Source organism: Parasteatoda tepidariorum, chromosome 3 (assembly GCF_043381705.1).
Source record: "Parasteatoda tepidariorum isolate YZ-2023 chromosome 3, CAS_Ptep_4.0, whole genome shotgun sequence".
Classification (NCBI taxonomy): domain Eukaryota; kingdom Metazoa; phylum Arthropoda; class Arachnida; order Araneae; family Theridiidae; genus Parasteatoda; species Parasteatoda tepidariorum.
Window position 1 is genome coordinate 17,172,328 of NC_092206.1, and position 23,931 is coordinate 17,196,258.

The 23,931-nt window shown below is 26.5% G+C and overlaps 2 protein-coding genes across 5 annotated transcripts in view; one reads left to right on the top strand and one right to left on the bottom strand.

Annotated features, from left to right (window-relative positions):
- The first annotated feature begins 5,816 nt into the window (after positions 1–5,816).
- On the top strand, positions 5,817–21,910 carry LOC107455423 (cell cycle control protein 50A). Its single transcript, XM_016072980.4, has 8 exons — positions 5,817–5,952; positions 6,912–7,045; positions 9,956–10,096; positions 11,638–11,827; positions 13,765–13,902; positions 15,441–15,662; positions 17,579–17,744; positions 18,957–21,910. Exons 1-8 carry the CDS (start codon positions 5,901–5,903, stop codon positions 18,997–18,999), a joined length of 1,086 nt encoding a protein of 361 aa, XP_015928466.2. The 5' UTR covers positions 5,817–5,900; the 3' UTR covers positions 19,000–21,910.
- Positions 21,911–23,759: 1,849 nt separating this feature from the next.
- LOC107455419 (tyrosine-protein kinase RYK) overlaps positions 23,760–23,931 on the bottom strand; it is a 52,053-nt gene continuing 51,881 nt past the window's right edge. For all 4 annotated transcript variants that reach the window (XM_043047166.2, XM_043047117.2, XM_043047070.2 and 1 more), the window contains exon 14: positions 23,760–23,901. In XM_043047166.2, coding sequence (XP_042903100.1) covers positions 23,790–23,901 — 112 coding nt within the window. In that variant the 3' untranslated portion in view covers positions 23,760–23,789. The remainder of the gene's footprint in view (positions 23,902–23,931) is intronic.

Genomic DNA, 23,931 nt, shown 5'->3' on the forward strand with positions numbered 1-23,931 from the left:
TCTTTCTCGTAAAGCATATTAATATCAAAATAAACGTTCTGTAAGCTATATATAAATACATTGATAATTTATCAAACGAATTTATTTTTGCGTTCATTTCTGTAATACCGAGTATCCTGTAAGTGATCACTAATTACCTCAAACCTGGGTAATTAATCTCTTTATTAAAATAAACAAAAAGTTAATTAATTTCAGATAATGCATACAATGAATAACGCGTTGCTTATTGCGCTCCAAACCTAAATAAATTCGCATTTTTATGATTTTTTTATCAAAAAATATCACGTGCAAAATTATTTTTCGAATATTACAACCAATTAGTCCAGTTCTATAATCTTTTGTTTGAAAAGTATCTTACACATAATTAAAAAATAGTATTTTATTAATATTTTATCGTGAAAGGAAAGAACACACGCTCTAAATAGTTTTTTAGCAAACAATTACAAATTGACATGTTTTTAAGATCATTTCCTAATTTTTAAAGTAACCGACAGGGTAAAAATTAATTATTTCGACAAAAAATTCTATTACTATTATTATAATAATAATTATAATTATTATTCATCTTTGACTTTTATTTCATTAGCTTTTCAAAACACTTTGAAATTTTGATCTTCGATTTATAAAAATGAATTTATAGTAATTTCTTCGCTGACCGGTTGTAATTTTCCGAAAATTTATTATGTATGAAATAAATTATGTTTTTAAAGCGAATAAAATTTACTTTTTAGAACTTAATCAACTTTTTTGTTTTCAGAATTTCCTTGCATTTTAAATGCATTTTCTAAAAAACGTTGATTTCGGAAAAAAAAATCTTTACGCTTACACACATTACAAATAAAATTTATTATAGAATCTTATACTCTAGAAATCTTTGGCGTTTTGTGTATGTAGATTTTGCATAATAGTACAATGTTTTGAACCAAAAGCTAAGGTCTAAGTGTGAATTTCTATTTTCATCAAGCTTTAAATAAGAATATTTAGAAATTTTCATTTATGCATTGCAATTTATTGTAGAGCTGTTAGCGTGACATGAAAAATTTGCAGATTTTAAGCAATAATTTTCAAAATAAGAGCATTTGCTCTTATTTTGAAAAATATTTCATAAATTTTTATATTTTACTCAAAACTTATAATTTTAGACTTCTGCTTACCAAAATTATAATTTTAATTAAGTGATTTTTGAAATAATAAATTGTGCCGGAAACGATTGAAATATAATGTTTTGCTTAACATTATGTATTTTAATTCGCATTATTTTGTCTTAATTTATTTAACGATATGGTTTCTATTTTTCTTTTAATTATTATACTGTGACATCTTGCATTAAAGTTAATTTTACACCTTGTACTAATAAGTTAATTCGATATTCAAAATAAGTTAGGAGCTTTATATGCATAAATATTAATACTAATACTTATGCATGATAAAAGAATAAATTTTTTTTCAACAGACAATTTATAAATGGCGTGTTTTATTTATCGTTTTCTAATTTGAATTTTTATTTTTGGTTCAAATAGGGAATTCAAAATCGCTTGATGTTTTTGATAGAATCTTTTTTTTTTATTCGCATGAATTAAACATAAATGAACATCTCAATTTCACCTCGTTTTTCCAGTGGTTACCTGACAAATGAGAGGTCAATGCGTTTCTTTAAGATGTTTTCAAGGACAACCGAAGAAGCATGACCATTGGTCTGCACGAAAGGATCAGAAAATAGTCTTGTACTGTTTTTCTGTATTACCTATATTATTATTTTTTTCGTAGTTTCTGTCGTCAATTTTCGATTGTAAAATGATCAAGATTATAAAAATCATCAAATGAAAAAAAAAAAAAAAAAAAAAAAAAAAANCAAAAAAAAAAAAAAAAAAACAATTGCCGCAATATTTTTTAGTTTATATTTTTTTAAAAGAAAAAACTATTATTTAGAGACGAACATTGAAACACATCTTGTTACATATAATGTACGATGCGCAAAAAAAAAAAAAAAGAAATTAATGGACCATCCTGAATAACTTATGATCTTCACCTTCTAGGACTCAATCTTATTGGTTTAAGCCAGAGGTCGCCAAAGTGGTCTATATAGACCCCCAGGGGTCTATTTAGCAAAAGCGGGGGTCGATCTGAGACAGGGGGGCGAATGGGGGTCGATCCGAATCGGAAGGGTCGAAAAAAAACGGTTCTCAATACGCAAATCACACATACCTAATTAAGTATGTATAATTTGTGAATTTTTTTTTATAATTGACCCAATATCAGTTTCTTTATAAAACATAAATTAATAAACGTATATTTATTGGGGTGAAACAAGTATTTACGTACCACCGCGCAGTGGCACGAACTCAGCGCACTTTATAAGTCATATACATATGTGCGCTTGTCCAAATGTCACGTGTGACGAGCAATGACGTTACAAATGCAAATATCACACGCAGTTTCAGCTATCTTTGCAAACTGTGTTGAATATTTGCAGTGTCACTATTAAAACTTTTATAGTTTTGGATAATTAGTTATTGTTTCGATAAAACCATTCGTTTGGTTTAGATATCAATTTTAATTATCAATGCACAAAAAGGAAGGTAAGCATTAATAATATGGATTAGTACAGCCTGCGACAAAACTATAGCACACTTTGTATTTTTTTACGAAAATTACAAAATTGACCAATTTTGACGAAAATTAAAATTGATCAATTTTGAATCCAATATAGCGAACCTTGCAAAAAAACACCAGGCACACCCATCTCATTGATCAAGAAGCAGTAAATCTTTACTTATTATATCTACTTATGCATAATTACTTATCATTTAATAATAAGGTATTTAAATTTCAATATTAATATATTTTTCATAAAACTATTGTTACACAATGAACTATTACTTTAATAAATGTTTAAAATCATAAAATAAATGTACAAACACAGTATCTAATAGAGTTTTATTTTAATTAACAGAAAATTACTTTTGTGGGGGTCGATGGAGATTTCGAAAAATATATAGGGTCGATGATCAAAAAAGTTTGGCGACCCCTGGTTTAAGCAGTGGCCTCAAATATGTTAATTAATAAGTGTAGAAGATATTTTAAGTAACGAAATAAGAAACAAAAACATACTTACTCTGAATAAACATATCCCTTTTTTACGAATATCAATTTCTGACCCTTGAAATATAGGGGGCAGCCATCTTGGAAATAGGGTCCCAATAGTTTGGTTCATACTGCGGTTGAAAGTTTGAACCTTTTATTGTTAATTTTACTTTTTGCGTGTTTCGCTATATCTCGAGAAATTTGCAAGCGAATTAAAAAATGTTTGCCCAAATTCGTTTATCCAAAGATAATTTCATATAAAAAAGGAATTTATAGTAAATAAATTCTAGGGTACACAGTTTTTACATCACTTAAGAGAATGCATTTTTACATGTCAAAATATAAAATTTGAGCAAAATTGATCAAATAGTTCCTAAGAAATCGAATTTTAAATTTACGATTTTTGTTTAAAAATTCGATTTTTAATGAACTTTTCAACTGATTTTAACGAAACTTTTCATTTGCCATGTAAAATTACAATAAAATATTTAAATATATTTAAAAATATGTAAAAAGCTGTATTCCTTAAAATTCAACGTATTTTCGATTATTATTAAATTAAATAAAAATAATAAATATTAAATAACAGTTATTTTTGTATGGGATTATTTTTATATAATCGAATTTTATAAATGTGCATTTTGCATGTGAATAATTGTAAAATTTTACAATTCGCTTAAAAAGTTCTCGAGATGTAGCGAAATACGCAAAAAGTAAAACTGACATTTAAAGGTTCGAACTTTCGAACGCTCTCTATTGGAACCATACATCCCAGATGGCGGCTACTCCCTATATTTTGGGAGTCAGAAATCCAAATTCGTAAAATAATTATGTTTATTCAGAAAAAGTATGGTTTTGTGTCTGATTTCGTAACTTAAAATGACGTCGGCACTTAGCATAGGCATAGCTGAGATCGCGCCCTTGAGCCTTTAGTCAAAAACGCAAAATTCCGATTATTAGATCAGAAGTTATTCAAGGTAATCCGTTTTTTCTTTCTTTCTTTTTTTAAGTATTGTACAGTGCGCAAAATAATAAATGGAGCACTTTAATAATTTTCACCTAATAATAGAATTTATTGCGTATTAAGAGATACAATCTTAATCGCTTAAGAGTAGTCTTCAATATGATAAATAATTGTGGTGACAATTATTTCATTTAAAAAATTTTGCATTAAAAAGCAATTATTTTTCATTATTTTTAAAGATGCCTCTTTCTTAACAGATTTTGATTCTCGATCAGTGTTTCCCAAACTTATGACTTTTGTGTACCCTTTCTAAATTTTTCGTTACGTTGTGTACCCCTAATTAAAAATGTATTTGTGTGCCCCTGATTAAATTGAATGCATTTTTTACCATAAAAAAAATTGCACAAAAGTTAAAAATCACAACTGGCAGTTGACACTACTAATTATTAACTGTTAAACTCAGCAAAAAATAACCAATAGAAAAGTACATAAACTTTCGTAAATTTGCATGGCTAATTTTGAAATTTTCGTTTGTTGCAAGTTATTTCGCATAAGAACACGTACCCCCGCTAAACTGTTCCCGTACCCCTGGGAACAATTTAGCGGGGGTACCTGAAATAGTAATCCCGATATTAAGTAAATACAATCCAAAAAAACTGAAGTGGTAAGATATTACTTAATAAAAACGTTATTCTCTCCAAAAATATTTATTGTTATTTACATATTTTTGAAATGTATGAAGTTTATAATCAAGTAATAGAGATTCTTATTGTTAAGCTCATAAAACATTTTATACTTAAATCTGAAAAGTCAAGCATTATTCTGTGTAAAAAATATTTTTATTTATTATTGTTTTTGATACCTAGCGATTAATACATATTTTTACAACATTTTAAAGTACGTAATTTCATATGACCAAATCCAAAATTTTAATAGATTGGGCCAAAATTAAATAAAAATTTAAGATGCCGCTTGTTAGAAAAGGTATTACTCAGGAATATATATATTATAATGTGGTCGAGGAAGAAGTAGATAATTTACAAGTCTGTCAGATTTTAAGAGGACGCCATAGAATTTCTTTCTAGCTTTAAAAAATGTTATTTTTTTAAATCTTATATGTTCACGATGACGCCCAGTGACTGAGTGGTAGCGCTTTGGGCTCTCGTGTCACGGGTCTTTGGTTTGATTCTCCGCAAGGTTGACCCCTCCTTTCATCCCTTCTGTGCTGATAAAATGAGGACCAAGCATGCTTGGAAACCAAACGCTGGGAGTTTCGTGTTCGGCTGACCACCCTACTGAAACGTCTGCTGTTGCACCCTTGAGCACATGATCAAGAAAGCTGTAGGCTTGGGCCTTTTATGGGGAGTTTATAGTTAGTCTAGTTATAAAGCGAGTTACAGAACCCTCCTAGCCATTCGTCAGGACCCGTTAAGGTGACAATAATAACTAGGTATACTATCTTAAGTAGGGGTGTAGGGTCACTGTTTATGACAAGTTTTAGCTCGGGTCTGCGAGAGAAAGGGAATCTTTGTTTCTGGTCTATTGTGTTTGCCCTAGAGTGAAGAGAAGTTACCCTTCCTGAAAGGCGTTATTCTTGCTTCCATAGCAGCATGCAGACTTAGACTTTGCTGCGGGGGAACTCTTACTGTAGACAAACTATAGTTAGTAGTCAGTTTAGTATATGTTTAAAACAAATGCGAACTAATGCTGCTAGATAGTCATTAGACAGCGCAAATATATATTGAGATTTTTAATGTATGTTTCTGGCTGCTAATTTTTGTGCAGGCGTTTTCTGAGTTTGCATAATTTAAATGGCAACGTTGAAAATCAAACCAAAACAAATTTATTAAAGATGGCTTCTCAAGTGTCTGCAGACTCACATTTGAATTCGAAAAAACCTTCCAGTAATTATCTTAAATTTTTCAATCATTTATTGTATTATCAAAGAGATAATTTCTTACTAGGAGTGTTTTATATACTAATTACATATTTTTATTTCTTTTAATTTTTGTTTACCTAATGTTTATTTATTATTCATTTATCATTATGAAACAATTTTGTTTTTGCGATACATTTTAAAGTTGTGAACATTTTCCCCCAACTGTTTATGAATTACTATTTTAATTTTTCTAACTATATTTTTAATCTTAACAATCCAATCGTTTTTGCATTTTTTTACTCTATTCTCTAATTATTCAATATGAATATTTTTCCGCATATTTTTTTAAATGCAAGTTCCAAATTTTATTGTTAATCTAAATATACACAGGAAAACATCAAATTTGTCTGAAAAATATTCTGCAAATCTTGTAGTAGAGCACTAATTTACTGTTACAAACAATGGATATATTTCTACCTAATCCTTAACTTTTTTTTCCATTCCTTTTATATTTTAAAATAAGGTTATCTAAATGTTTTCATGGTAAGCTTAAAACATCTAAATTTTTTTAATATGCTTATTTCCATTCATTTATTGACTAAATTTAGTAGCAATTATAATGACCTTATTAATAAAATTATGATATACCTGTATCATATAAATATTGAATATTAGTTTATAGAATTTTTCTTTCATCAGAGTTTTTTTTTTTAATATTATATTTTATGTCCATTCAGTTACATTGTTTACGTTAAAGTATTTTTATTTGGGAGAAAGTTTGTAAGCGTCAATTTTAAAAGTCATATTTTCTAAATTTCATGAAAAAAATACTCGAGAATAATCTTTCGACAATAATTTTTTTTAAAATTAAGTAAGCGATTTCTAAAAAAATTAGTATTTGCCATTTATTTTAAATAGGAACATATGTCCATTTAATTTTATGCATAATATTTAATAGGATTTTAACTTAATTCATATTTTCAGATAGTGCCTTCAAACAACAAAAGCTCCCTGCCTGGCAGCCTATTTTAACTGCAGGAACTGTATTACCTACTTTTTTCATCATTGGATTGGCATTTATACCAGTTGGAATTGGTCTGCTTGTTTCTTCAAATCAAGTAAGTCATTTAATGTACTATTGTAGTGCTCTAATCGTCCAAAGTTATTAGTATCATTACGTAACAAAATAACGAATTTCAGATGATCAAAATTTATTCTTTCCTGTTGCAGTGGTGTTCTTAATAGTTGCACTTTATTTATAGTCATTATTCCTAACTCCAAGTAATGTCAAATTAAAGTTTTGTATCATGACTAACAAGGTTTAGTTATATGACATTTGGACATAATTATTTTGTATTTTGAGCTAGTGTAACTTCTTTTTATGGCAATTTTTTTTTCTTTTGCATTACTATCTAGAGTGCAACTCCTTAATTTTCTTATATGTTTTCCCTATCTATTAAAATTCCTGGTTTATCATTCTCTAATTTTTTTTATTTTATTTTATCACTGTTATTGATCAACTGATCAATTTTTTGGGTTTACGACTAGTAATTTTCGTTTGATGAGTCTTGTAATTTTTTACCCAGTCCAGAAGACAAGGGAACTCTTGGATCAAGTATTGGGAGAAATTTGCCTTCATCTAGGACTTTTGGATAGAACTAATCTGTATTTGTGTTACATGGAAAGGAGAACCACGAAGACCTCCATGGTTAGTCTGATGATGAGCAGACTTTAACCCATGATCCGTCTGCCACTGAGGATATTTTATGTCAACACTGTCATTGCTGCCAGCCGGGTGCTGAATTCCTATCGACCAGTGATCGCTGGGATTCAAACCTGGTTCACCTCATTGGAAGGCGAACGCTGTATCCCTTGAGCGAAAATGGCTTGTAATTCTCCAATTGGGAAATCTCTAGATCTGAATTAGATCAGAAAATTATTCTCACAAGGTCATCATTTGTTGTGTTGTTATGCTTCTCCTAGACATGGTGCTAAGAGCAAGCTAAATGAGGCAAATAAAAAAATTAATAGAACACACTTTCCTCAATTAACTAATTTCATAAATTTTTTTTCATCAGGGAAGTGAAGTAAATCGCGAGAGTCAGAAAGGTAGAACTATAAATCTCAAGAATTTATTCAATACCGTTGTAGGGAGCATATTGAATAACCCTTTAGATGTAAAATTATAATTTTATTATTGTCAAATAGCACAAAAAAGTATAATGGCCCCCCAAATCCATAACCTTATCCTAAAGCACATCCTTTCTATAGTTTGAAATTAAACAACAAAGGAAGTGAAAGACAAAGTGAATGACAACAAAGGGGTATGAAAGACATTACTTTTTAAGTATTCTGTCACTATCACTCTGTAATCTTTCTCTTGCAAGCTTGTGTCGAAAGAAGGTGAACCTAAATGCATTCACCCCATTTTATCTTTTTAAACATTTGTCTTGAATAAGTGTCATAATATCAATTGAATGAAATGCACATGCACTCAATTAGTTGAAATCTAAAAATAGAATTGTTGAAATGCCAGTGTTCTTGAAGTTGAATGTTTTGTTTTAAACCAATATATTGACTATAAAGTTTTGAACAAAAATTTTGAATTTGATACCAAACAGGAGGTTATATTATCCATTTAAAAGCATGTAAGTAATATAGGTCATATTATAAGAATTGGATTTTTAGTAAATTATATTGCAAGCAGGAAATAATTTGCAAAATTATATCAGATTTCTGAAATTTATGCAAAATCAAATAATTATGGTAACATAACTAAACTAAATGCAAACAATACTTTATAATGTTGGTTGTAAATGTATTAGTAATAATAAGGTTTTGTCTTTAATTGGTCATTAAATTCAAAATCCAAGTCTATATTCAGACTATGCTTTTCATTTATTAAGAAATTGGTTGAGAGACGCATAAAGTTTTAAGTATACTTTAATAGTACCTTAAGTATACTTGCGTAGCATTTTTAAAAAATGCTTTAAGGTGCTTAGTTTGATTTTCCTTTTTTGAAGCCCTTAGAGGTGCTTTTTTCATTTGGTGTTTTAATAAAGTGCTTCATTTTCCCTTTTCCAAAATGAGTTTTTTTCTTCTTCTTTACCATATCTATTTTTGCCTCAAATTACGAAAAAAACGTGGTTTTCACATTGTTCTATTCAACGTTTTCGTAATTCCTTCAACCACAATATATTTCAGTCCGTAGCGTATGAAAGCGCCAATCATTTTATGAAATATTTGCGGGTTCGAATACTGGGTTGTATTCGGTGGGAAGGATTCATGCATTCTCATGAGCAACTTTGCTGCATTTTGCAAGAGAGATAATCTTTTTAAATAACAGTTAAATTAATTATTTATAATTTTGAATAATTTTTTTTACATGATTGTGTAAAGTAATTATTAATTTTAAAAAATTGAATGATTCACTCAATATTGAATCTATTTAAAATTGTTTTTATGGTGGTTAATATAATCAAGAAAATAATTCTTTGTCAGAAACTAGTTATTTTATCATGATCATGAAAAGTATTTTACATTTTGTTAACATGTATATAAAAAGAACTTTCAGCAATATAAAGGGGGAAAAATATGAGTGTACTTATCCTAATTATAATATTTTTTAAATTGCTTAAAAATATACTATTTTGAATGCTTAAAAAATACTTAAAAGGTGCTTATTTTTTGTTGAAAAATTTGGTTGCACACTCTGCTTAACGTACAATAACTGTGTTTAAAGCAAGGGAAGATAGTTTCTGTTTTTATATGCAGTGATCATTAATATCATTTGGTTTTAGAACCTTATCTCTTAAAAAAACTTGGTCAAATTGCATAATATGAGTTTTTTGTTAAATGTCATTTGTAATTCATTCATAATTATTTCATTAACATTTTTATTTCATTAGTTTTATAATTGTTTTAAAAAAAATTGTTTTTAAAATAGTTGCTAGTGTTTTTCCTAAGTTATTTTTCAACAGTGCTATTTTTGTGGAAAGAAGTCTAATCTTACTTTTGTATAATCTTAGGTACAAGAAAAGCAAATTCCTTATACCTATTGTAACAGTTCAAACCCTATTGATAAAGGAGAGAGTTGTGCTGATTTATTAGATAAAGGTGTAACTAACTGCACTTGTAATCTTTTCTTTAATATAACTACGCAGTTTAAGGTATGTATTTTTTACCTATATTAATTTTTTCTAGTTTGAAATATTTTTGTACACTTTATTTCAATTTTATCAATTAAATACGAAAGTTCAAAATTTAAAAAATAATATTTTTATTTATTAGACTTGTGCATTTTCTTTAATTATTTAGTTCAGATGAATTTTCAATTATTTTTATTTTAATTTGATTTTAGCTCAATTTTTTTTTTAATTTTGATAAATTATAACATTAAAATTTTGTTTTAGTTACATGCTACCGTTTATGCACTTAGTTATATGCACTGCTAATTTTTCTCGAATTTATATAAGTTTATTGTATTTTGAAATCTTGCAATTTTTAGGATATGTTTTTTGGAAACAATTTATTATTTTTGTTATTTCTTATTAATCTAAGTATTAATTACCTGAACTATAACATTTTATAGATATTTAGAAAAATGTTTTGTCTAAAACTAACTCTTTAGTATTGTTGTTTTTTATTAATTTGAATTTTAAATTCTGTATTATCAGGTATTTGAAAAAAATTGTTTTGTTTTACCTTTATACAAATGCAGAAGTTAATAATAAAATTATGTGGCTAAAATTCTTGAAATTAGTGGTTTTCTGTACATTTTTACTACTTAAAATATTTCTTCATAGTCATTAGTTTTTAATAGATTTAGATTTAATTAGAATAATCTATTGATAATTATAAAATATTTTCACTAGATATGTTTTCATTTTGATTTTGGGAAGAATTTTGTTTTTTTAACAAGATTCAGTTTATTATAGTTATTAATATTTACTTTTTGACTAGTGATTAATATAATATTAGCAGGCATCTTTATCATATTTAAAAGTAAATATTTTATGTATATTATTTAGATTTATATTCTAATTTGTTACTATTTTTTCCTGTAAAGGTTTTTATTTATTTTGGGCTGACTAATTTGTTATATTGATTTATTACTGATTTATTTTATTTTTTGTGCGCATCATATTATTCAGTTTTGTAGTTTTATTTGTTTTTCCCCAGCTTATTATATTTATTTAGGACATACTATTTTGTTGTTGATATTTATCAATGATTATAAATATTTCTTTGTATATGTTGTTAAAATTTACGTTCAAGCTTGTTCTCTAAAACTTTTTCCAATATAATGTATTTATTATTGGCTCACTAATATGTTGTTCAGATTTATCAATAAATATTTTTTGTTTATTTTATGTTATTTAAATTTTTATTCTAACTTGTTAACTAATTTTTTCCCTGCATAATGCATTTATTAATTATGTAATTATTTGTTATCTAATTATTTTTACTTAATAAATAGTGTATCTGTGTTATTTTAGATTTATGTTGTTAACTAATATCTTATGAGCTTATTTATTATTGTTACTATGTAAACTTTTTACAAATGTTATGTTTAAATTTATATTTTAGTTAATAAACTATTTTTTTCAGCATAATGTATTTATTTATTTCAGCATAATGTAGAAAATTAATTTTTTTGGGCTTAGGTTGCTTAGATTTATATTCTGATATATAATCTTTTTTTTTTTAGCGTGATGTATTTATTTATTATGGACTCACTAACTATTATCAAAATCATCGACGCTATGTTAAGTCTAGGGATGATGCCCAACTGTTAGGAGATTTAACTAAAGAACCTTCTGGAGATTGTGCTCCTTATGATAAAATAGATAATGTTCCAATTGCTCCATGTGGAGCTATCGCTAACAGCCTTTTTAATGGTTTGTAATTATTTTATCTTTGCACATTACCTTTATATGTAAACAATTACTTAACCTTTATACGTTTATAATTTTTACGTTAAAAAAGGATATTGTGTTAAAAAAGGATATTGTGTTAAAAAAGGATATAGAATCTCTTTGTTCTATATTTTATGTTTCTTAAGAAAACATTTTAAACAATTAAACTAAAAACTGTAACGTGCAGCCTAATATTTGAGACTAGTTATTCTAAAAATATACTTGATATATATGTTTGGCTAAAGAACTTGTTAAAAATAAATAATACAAATAAACCCAAATTTTTTATTTTAGTTTTAATTTTTTTCTGTATGCATTATGATTTGTTGAGTGTTCACACTTTTATTAGAAACATTTTTTTTAAAATTACACTTATAAAATTCGCTTATGGAAGAGTATCATGTTTATTTTTGGTAGTTTAATGACTATTAATCACTTGGTAACTCAAAGTGCTAACCATGAAATGCTATGTATTATTATTATTTTTTTAGGATATTTATAATCTATTATTATCAGATATCTTAACAAAATTAAAGCAACTAAAACTAACTAAAAGCTATTTTAGTCTTAATCTTCATTTATGAAATAAAATTAGCAGTGTAATAATAGTGAGAGAATATATTACAGCCGATAAAAATCAATAATGATTCACAGATAAATTAGCTTGAGAATTTTTATTCATTTTCTGCTAATGATAGCTTCACAGTCTGTTTCTCTTTTGTTAAAAGAGTTTTGAACTTTCTCTTCACTAAACTGTTATAAATGAGATCATTTAATAAGATATACTATTGTTATTTATTTATTATATTGTTATAAATAAAAAAATTTTTATTAGCATGACATTTCAGTTTTGCAAAAGAAAATCTTATTTAAATTCAATTTTTTTTTGTAGTATTTGTTTGTTTTATTTCTGTATTTTTCACATTTTTTAGCAATAAATAGAATAATTTTTTCGAAAGTTTTTATTTATAAATAAAAATTATAAGTTATCATGATGTTTTTTTCTGGAAAAACAATATTTAAATTCCAATTTTGTTTAATGATCACTCAAATATAATCGCAATCATGATATTAAGGAAAATTTAAACTTGTTCATTTAGTTTTTTTATTATATTTTTATTCTTATATCTGTTGGTTTAAATTTCATTAAAATATTGATAACAAAAAAAGGAAGGTGTTTAAGAAGACAAATCTTAGTTTTTTTTTTTAAAGAAAAAGTTAAGTGAAAAATAAAAAGGCAAAGGTTTATAGGAACACCTAGATTAGATAATAGGGAAATTTAATTAGAGCTGCTTTAAAATGCGTAATCAAATTGCATTTATGTATTTATATTTTATTTATAAATTTATCTAATTGCAGTATATGTTATTAGAATTTATTCATCATTAGCACAAAAAAAAGAACGTTTATAGAAGAAATTATGTGAAATAATGAATAAGAATTTTCTCTTTATAAAAATTATTTCTTTTATAGAACTTTCTATTCTTATTTATCATTTTATGAAGCTTTCAATTTCTTATTCATTACTTTACAAAGATATATTTGAATTAAAAGAATATTTTAAATTTCTTTCTTATGGCAACAGAATGTGTAGCAAATCAAAACTAAATAAATTCCACATATAAGTTTTATTTGGTAAAAAAAGTTGTAGTTCTTTAATTATTTTTATAGCTTGAGCTGTACAAAAAGTTAATCATGGCAATAAGGTTGTAAATCCTCTACTTTTACTTCTTTTTGATTCTAATTTATAACCTTTTAAAGTAAAAAGGGAGAAAAATGCTACAAATTAAAATTCCGGTTTTGTTTTTTGGCATATATTTAACTAATTTCTTGCATTTGTATGTGTGTAAATTTAACTTAGTTCTTAATGTTTTAACTTGTACTTCTGTTTATAAATTTTTTATTTATTTGCTTTTCAGATGAAATTAATCTGTTTATTCACTTACCTAATAAAAAGAGAGATGAGGTGCCCGTCCGTAAAGATGGCATTGCATGGCCTACTGATAAGAAAGTGAAATTCAGAAATCCTCCAGGTTTTGATGTAAATCCAGAACGAGGTTTGTTGCATTTCTTTTTGTGTGTATGGGTCTTATTTTAAATTATGTATCGCTTTGCTGTATTACTAAGCATAATTTTTTAGTGAATACTATATGAAAGAAATTTTATTTTTTACAATTGTGTTCCCAATGAGTAAACTATAATATTGTAACTAATATGAAACTTCTGAACCAGATTTAATTTTTGCTTTCAAAGTTGGGTAATTGTTCACACATTACTCATCCCAATAGAGATGAATAATTTATTAATCAGTAAAGATTAATTACCAGTTCTATATTAAGTTATTCATTTGAAGTGCTAATTCATTCATGCTAAAAATTTTAACCTAAAGCCAATGACTCCTGCTTAAAAAGGTATATTTAAACCATAGGCTCCCAACATGGGCACAATTACCCCCCCCTCTCTCCCCAATCTAAATTAGTATCAAATTATTTTAATAAAATTAAATTGATTTTAAAAGCCTGTGGATATATGTGAAAAAGTAAGATACCTTAAACTTTAAAATAAACACATAGTTTTATTTACATTAATATTATGAACAGTTTATTAATCAGTAAATGCCTTGAAAAATTAAAAACGATTGAATGGTTAAGAATACCTTTTAATTAAGCAAAATATTTTCCCCTTAAAAGAGATACAGTCGAACTCGTTTATAACGAGCTCGGATTTAACGAGAACTCGGATTTACCGAGGGAAACGAGAATATTTGGTTGGATCAATGTTAAGTCTGTGGAACAGAAGTCGCTTTTAACGAGCAAGACCCGGTTTTAGCGAGCAATATTTTTCCGTCTTGTAATCTTTTTTCTCATCTTTCTAGTCTTTCTGTCTTATCTTTTTTTCAAAATGATAAGAAATGTGCGCGAAATAAAAAAAACGCGATTAAATTAATTAATGTAATTAAAGTAAGTAAGTATTAATTAAATTTTAAGTAAATTCAATCATTTGACCTCCCAAGCCCCCCCCCCCTCTTCTGGTTGCACGCCTGTCTTAAGTACCCGTTTATTACGAGCACATGTTACGGTCCCTTTGTGCTCGTTATAAACGAGTTCGACTGTATTAATAAATCAAGCATTTTAATATTGGTTTGTAGTTTATTCTTTTAATTTTATCATTGTACTGACATTTTTTAAAAAAATATAATAACCTTTTGCTGCGGTCATTAAAATTTGTTTGGTGTATTAACATGTGCGTATTAACTTGGTTTTAAATTATAATTTGAATAATTATGTGTATTGTTGTATATTTGCTTAGTTATTAAATAGGAAAAAAGCGTACAGTTTGTTTAGTTTTCCTAAAATATACCATATGTGTACAGCTTTTCATAAAATAATCCATATTTGTACATCTTTGAAACCTTTATTTTTTTATTTAAAAATGTTTATGTGTAAAAAATATCTCAGGGAGAGGCAATATTAGACTTAAATAAAATGAGTTCTTAAATTTCATGTTAAGCTTTTTTCTGAGAATAAACAATTTCATTTTTAGGACTGTTTAAAGTATTGAGTAACATATGCACATTTTTTTCTTTCAAATTTAGCTTTTAATGGTACGGTGAAACCCATAAATTGGAGTGTTGCTGTTTGGGATCTTGACAAACAGAATAAGAACAATAACGGTTTTGAAAATGAAGATTTGATTGTATGGATGAGAACAGCAGCCTTGCCTACTTTTAGGAAATTGTATCGTCGAGTCAATCATGAAAAAGAGGGTTATAGAATTGGTCTTCCAGAAGGATTGTATGAATTGGAAATTAAATACCGTATCCTTTTTATTATTGAGACTTGTATAATTAACTTTTTTTTAAAAAGCCAGGTGTATTTTTTTTCTTGATTTGCATTTTCAATTTCATTCTCTATCTTTTGATACTTATGTTTTGAAAATTATTTATTCACTGTGAAACAATAAGTTCTTTATATATGTATAAAGTTGAAAAATACACAAAATCTGAACATGATGGAACAAATAATTCTGAAAGATATGGCAAAATAAGTTATGGTTTTTTAAAGATATGGCAAAATATGTTAAAATTAACATTAAAGAGACATTATGCTGTTGGCGAAATATTTCATTTGAAAATTCTGCATCTACGTTAGTAATTCGAAATGTGAAGTGAGTTCATGTAAAAAAATGTGAAGTGAGTTCAGATAAATCATAAAGTCTCAAATACTTAAAATATTTTTGAAGCTATCAAAATTCAAACAAATTATTGTGGAATTACACAGAGGAAGTATTATTTATATGTAACATAGGAACTATGCTATAATTTGTATTACCGTTGATATTTTGAAAGAACAATATTTATTATTAAGAACTTTATGGTTTACTCTAAGATTACTTGAACTCACTTTTTTTTCGATTAAAACTTTAAATTGGCAGTGGAGAGGAGACAGAATTTGTCAGGAAGCATTTCTACATTTTTATAGGCATTAAGATATTCAAATTTTCATTTACTCTCTTAATTAACTTTTTGAGGCCCTATACTAGTATATTTTAGCGACAAACCTTTGAAGCATGAAGTTTGAATGTTAGTATGAAAAAATCTGATCAATATATAATTTATTCATAGAGTAGCCGGGATGGGAGGTCGTTGGGACCTCCAAGATTTTCACTATTCATCAAATATTGTCTGGCTATATGGCATACTTATAGAATTTCATATTCCCACTTTTATTTTTTAAGAAACGCAAAAAAATTATTACACACTTATTCGACATTTTTAAATAGCTATGAAAAAAATATATTAAGTATAGTTTAATGTAGCCATTTCACAATTTCGTCTTAAATCTTATCCCATCCTTGCCATTGTTAGTCACTCATCATGGTGGTCTTATTTTTTAATACATGGAAGCCAGTTCCATCCGAAACATTATCTTATAATATTAATTTTTTGTACCATTCATAAAAGACATTTGCAAACACAGTATTTTTCTCACTGTGAAACTCATAGTTGAAACAGTTGTTAGTTTAATTTGTTCCGAAAGTAAAATTCCAAAACAGAAAATATTCATTAGCTTATTAAGATGAACTGCTATTCTCCTCATGCTATTGAATTTCTTTACCTTTATCTAATGCATGCATGGCCTTCACAGTTTCCAGAATTGGTGTGGCCTTCAGATTAATATACTTATTTGTAGATTTTATACTACACCAATCATACTTAATTTCTAAACTGCCATCGTAAATTTCTTTAGCACTATTGCATTACTTTAGCATTTACTGAGAGAATTGATTATGTATGATAATGAGCTAGAATATTTTAAATCAAATTTATTTCAACACTGAGTAAATTATCAAAGTATAAATTTTGCTAACACTTGAAATATAAAAGTAAAATCTTCTGGGGAAAATAAGAAAAGTTGACAACTATGTTAATTATAACTTATATCTTCAAAAAAATTGGTTTGAGTCGCTTTTGATGTCCTTTTATATAACCTAATGTCCCTTAATAATATGATAGAATAATTGCAGATGCTAATTTATGATTCTGTCATATTTCATTTGGTATAATCATTTGGAATTTCATTTGGCAAAATAGAAACTTTTCCCCTCCTAAAAATATAAGTTCGGCACCCATGTTTATTCAAGTCTATTGTTTTTTACTTATTGTTAATAAAAATTTTAGAATGTTTTTGTTGTTAGAAAAACATTTTTATTTTTGCTTAACTAAAATATCAGGCTATAAAGTCACTTCATTTAAAGGAACCAAAAGAATAATATTGTCCAATACTTCTTGGCTGGGAGGGAAGAATCCTTTTCTTGGCATTGCATACATAGTTGTGGGAAGTATTTGTTTATTACTTGCTGTCATCTTTTTAATTATCCATTTCAAGTATGGAAAAAGGTATGTTTGGCAGTATTTTTTTTATTAAACTAGTTTATATTGTGTATTTAAACCCTTTCTGTATAGACATAAAGATGAAATTTTTTTCATCTTTATGTCTATACGGAAAGGGTTTGTAAAGATGAAATTTTTTTCAATTTTTTGAACGTACAAATAATATAGAACCAATTGTTCTTTTAACAATCCGTTGAATTATGTATTTGCTTTGATTATTTTGAAAAAAATTGCTGTGATTATTGAAAAAAAAGTAGTTTATTAAACTCATTACTTTTAATAATGAGAGGATAGGGTAACTTAGTTTATAACTATTCATATATTTTATTTTTGTTATTTTGGAAGAAGTGTTCTTTTGTTCCAGGGCTTGATTGATGACTCAGTTTTGTATGACTGACACTTTGAGTCATCTCTGACTCTTGAGTTCAGTTTACGTGATCTTTGCGGGAGTTCTCATGCTGCTAACCTCTTTCACCCAGCAATCTTTAATTCATTGAATAACATAGTAAAACTAAGTGTCAATCTTGTACACCGTGTCACGGTTTTCCTCTAATTACCTCCTCAGATGTAGGGCTTAAAGTTATTATTATTTTCATTTTAAAAATCAAATTTTATACCAAATTTGTTACACTATTATTCAATGCTAAATGAATTTGTAATTCGGCTTTTCTTGAAACAGTCATTTCTGTAGATTAGGATTTTCATATTTCTAAGAATTTAAAATTTTTGGTGGTCTGTTGGTCCAAGATCAATAACAAATAAATAATCAATAGTTATTCTGAGTCGCAATTGATATAAAAGATGGTATGTTTTATGTTTTGGTATGTGTTTTTGCCACAATATAGCATATTTCATCATAATTGTAAACAATACACATTTGTATACTGTAATTTTAAATTTTCATTTAATTCACTGAGTTAATGTTTTTAGAACAAATTTAACAGAGACATGTAAACAGATGAGTAAAAATGTGTGCAGACTAGTAATGTCTTTTAGTTACTGGTCCTTTGTACCAGTTACCAAATTTTCTGAATTTCTAACCCTGTTTCTATCCTATAAGAAATTCATTTTTTTTCGGAAATTTTTGTTTAGTTTAATGAATGTTTAGTTTCCATAATAATTTTGTATATCTATCAAATATTCATGTCATTTCAATAAATTTTTTCTATCTTTTTGATTGTGAATTGTGTGTTAATTGATTTCTTTTATGTGTTACAGCACACATGATCTGGTAAACATCTCTCCAAGAACGCCATACTGAGATAATATGTGTATGAAGAACTCATTACACATTCCATATCACTTTTAATTCACAAGTATCATGATGTTTATATATATATATATGTATGCATTGATTTCTAATGTGTTTTATTGGATATTAATTGCTAAAATTTTCTAACGGTTTGTTGAAATGATTATAGATTTATAAAGAAATTGTTTTGTGCACTGTGAAATTTTATTGTTTTGATAAAAGTAAAGAAAAATATTTAAGTTGCATTTTAGTAGTTATTATTTTAATTTTTATGCTACTAAGTAATGCATTTCAAACTTTTTATATTTCTATTAGTTAGATCTTAGGTGGGCACTCATTAGGCTATTATGAATTGTTTTTCATGATTATGTGCCAGTATACAGTTTCTTAGTGTTAAGTAAGTTTAAAATTGAATAAGTATGGTTATATATTCTGAGCCAAGTTTCTGGTTCTACATAATATTTGCACTTATATATATATTTAAAAAAAATGAAATAGTTGTCATGAAACTATCCATTGTTAAGTCATCTTTATTAAGAATCAGTTAGCCTCTTTTATCATGGTAAATTTCTGAAAATCCTATTAAAATAAGAAATTAGCAAGTAATTTTTCACAAGATAAATTAAATTGAATGTAAATATAACTAGGCTGCACCTTTTAATATTTTGCTTCCATCTTTCATAAGTATTTTACTTCTAAACGTTTATTAATAGAAAATAATTTTTTATTCTTAAACATTTTGAAACTTCTCAGGTGTTGGTTATTAATCAGTGGCAAATATGCAGATATATTACACAGTTTAATGTTATTTCATTTCCTTACTGACAAAGTCTCAACATGTCTTGTCGTGGTAAAGGAGGAAAAGGGGGAGCCAAGTGTCCTCATTGAGTTTTGCATTAAAATGTTTCTTACAATTAAAAAGAAAGCAAAATATTTCTCTTAAAGCAATTAACTTCTTTTATAAAGTCAAATTTTAAAATAGCATGAGAGATTAGCAAAAATCAATTTTTTATAAAATAAAATAGATAATAATACATCTTTTATATTTTGCTTCGCCATTTCATAAATATTTTGCTTTCAAATATTCCTCAATAAAAAACAATTATTTATTTATAAGCATTTTGAAGTTGCACACATGTATGTTATTGATCAGTTGCTAATATGCATAGATTACACTGTTACATATTATTTTATTACATTTTTAACAACGAATCAAAATGTCTGCTTATTGTAAAAAGGAAAAGGAGGGGCAAAGCGTCATCACTAAATTTTGCATGAAATGCTTCTTATTAAATACAAAAAATTAATAAAAGACATCTTGACAGGAAAAAGTAAACATAAAATCAGTTAAAAATATTAACCAAATTAATAAAAGTCAGTAAATTTTCTGAAAAAGACAAATGCATTTAAGGAAAATTAACATGGAATGGTTAACAATAATTTTGTTCCTCATTGCTATGTTGACTCTATGGATAAAGTGTCAATTTTAGCCTTAAATATCTGAAGGAATTAAGGACTGATATTAATTTAATTTCTGTCATTTGATATAGTTGACTAACATCTTGAAGTGCGCAGTTCTGGTTTTTATTTGATGAATGTTTTTAATAGATAACTGCAAAACTGAAATCGCATTTTCACCATAGAGTTAAGATTCATGTAAGAAAATTGTTTATATGTTTTCCTTTGTACTACTAATAACTCTTCTGCTGGACATCTGAAGAAGTTAAGGATTCACATTTCTTGCAATTCTTTTTTTTAATAAAACCTTGTCATGTACAGTTTTATTTTCATTGAAAAAAATGTATTTTATTTATGTAACACCAAAACAAAATAAAATTTTTCTCATAGCAATAGCATTTGTGCAAGAAAATTGATCATGTTTTTCATAATAAATAAATACACGTGCCCACCGTTAAAAGAATTAGGGAATCATTTTTTTTATTTTTTATATCAGAATTTGTGATATCCTTAGTCAAATTTATCTATGCATGAACTGATGTTTCAAATTTACCTTTGTATATATCTGGATTTCAGTTGTTAGTGCGATGATGTATAGCTTCAATTTCCATCCAGTATTAATTTGCTTAATATAAATGTTTGTGCCTTGAACTTAAATATATTTGTAGTATATGTATCATATATGTGTAGTTATTTATTCTGATCTCTTCTTCTTGGGTCAGTAAGAATACTGGAAATATATTAATTATAAACTCTTGTGCATTTCTAAAAAAACAATAATTAGTTTTTAATTATGTTTTGATTTTATGAAGACCAAGTTGTTTTTCATGTTTCCAGTCAATGCAAATTTGCTCGAGTTTGAGCCTGAATCATGGGTTATGTTTGCCTTATCAGAGTTTCACTCAGTGGGAACTGTTTGTTACAGTACTTATTGGAGTTTTGATGATTAAAAGCTAGATTAGAACAATTTTTAAAGATTTGAGATGTTACTTGATGAGAGATTCATCCAGTTTCCAGTGGTCGAAAAATATCTTTTAAATTTCTATTTTTTAGTATAGTTATTTTAGAAAAAGCACAATTTCTATTTAAAGACATCTTTGTAAAAAAGTTATTCTAAATGAGATAGCCATTAAATTATCAAGCAAAGTCTCTTTTAAAAAATAACTGTGCACTACTATTGAAAGCTTTAAAAGCATTAAGAAAAGAGAAAACAAAACTAGTAGTTGAAACTTTTTTCCTAATTGTTTTTTTTAAAAATCTTTTTTAACTAGGCTGTCAGAGAACTGCCTTCAAACAAATTTTAATGTGTTTAATTAAATGACTTGCATTATTTGTTCATTGTCTTTATTTGGAGAATGAAAAGAAATATTAAAGAGTGAAAAAAATAAAGAATTGTTTATGTCAGAGTATTTCAGATTTATGTATATTATATTTACTACTAATAAAAATTTATTCAACATTATTTGTTGCATATATTTGCAATTGAATTTGTTATTTAGCTTGCATTTACTTTGTATTTAATGCTTTTTTTTGTATTTGCATTTTATTAGTTTTTTTAATTTATAAATAAAAGTTTAAATTTTGTCATTTTTAAAAAAAATTATTGAGTAAGCTTAAGAATAGAGAAAAATACTGGGTGGTGACAAAAAATACATTAAAATCTGATGAGAATATAGGAAAAAAATCTATAATTCTTTCATATAATGAAAATGTTATTTAAACTGGTTACTACTTGCTTTTCACTGAAATAAGTAAACAATTACAATTCTTGAAATGGAAGAACAAATAGCATAATATTTTTTATTTTAAATTTATTTGTTTTTGCTTATAACCGAATTTTTGTTGACTCTTTTTTCCAACTTTTCTTTTGTGTTTATTGTTTTTCGATATTCAGTAATCATTTTTGTGGGAATCCTGTTTAAACAAGATCTTGAGGTTAACAATGATAATGTGATAATTGGCTGATTTAATGTTAAAAATTTAGTTTCAAGTCCTTTTATTACGAGGTTTAATGATGGATTTTTTAAAAACTTCTTCAAAACAATTTTATTAAAGCTATGAGAAAAAAAAAAGAATTAGACTATTCTAAGAAATTTTATTCCCCTCTGAAAAGTTTAAAAACACCTGGTTCTGGTTCGAAAATTGTAACTATAAAGAGAAAGAATGCAAAGTTGTTATATGTGTTTTGCCTTAAATTAAACTGTTGCAATAACTAATAAAAAATGTTGCTATGCAAACCATTAAATAAATTTTATGTAGACTGTTGTTTATGTGATTACATGCGCGTTCCTGGCCTAATACTTGCACTACACAAAATCTTGATTCTGTTTCTTTTTAAAAGAGAGATCTGCATATTATTAGAGCACATTTTTATTATATTCAAGTAATAATAAAACGTATATTNCAATGTTACTACTTGCTTTTCACTGAAATAAATAAACAATAACAATTCTATAAATGGAAGAAAAAATAGCATTTTTTTTTAAAAATTTTTTATATTTATTTGTTTTTGCTTAAAACCAATTTTTTGTTGACTCTCTTTTCCAACTTTTCCTTTGTGTTTATTATTTTTTGTTACTCTCTAAGCATTCTTGTATGAGTATTGCTTAAACAAGATCCTGAGGTTAGCAAGGATAATGCGATAATTGTCTGATTTAATGTTAAAAATTTAGTTCAAAGTCCTTTTAGGTTTAATGATGAATTTTTTAAAAATTTCTTCAAAGCAATTTTATTAAAGCTATGAGAAAAAAAAGAAAAAAGAATTAGACTATTCTAAGAAATTTTATTCCCCTCTGAAAAGTTTAAAAACACCTGGTTCTGGTTCGAAAATTGTAACTATAAAGATAAAGAATGTAAAGTTCTTATATGTGTTTTACCTTAAATTAAACTGTTGCAATAACTAATAAAAAATTTTGCTATGCAAACCATTAAATGAATTTTATGTAGAGTGTTGTTTATGTGATTACATGTGTGTTCCTGGCTTAATACTTGCACTACACAAAATCTTGATTCTGTTTCTTTTTAAAAGAGAGATCTGCGTATTATTAAAGCACATTTTTATTATATTCAAGTAATAATAAAACCTATATTTATTTTGTAATAATTTTTTTCATATTGGGTTCTAATTATAATCATTCGATATTTTTTATTGAAAAGTTAGCATTAAGTTTAAAACTCAGTATTTCTAAATTTTGACTTCTTAAGCCATCAATAACCTTAATATAGTTTTAAAAAAATTGTTTATTTGCATTTGGTAGGCTAAAAAAGTAATGCGTATTAGTATTTAATTCTATTCCAGTAATACAATAAAATTAATAACAAAAAGGATGTATATAATTTATTCATATAAAACTTCCTAATTTTATATACAGATCTTGTAAGCATCTTACGAGTTCCCTAACAGACGGTCTGATTTCTGGTAATTCTGACCAGCAGTACCACATCAATTTATACCTGGAAAGCAAGAATTAGAATTTATAAAAA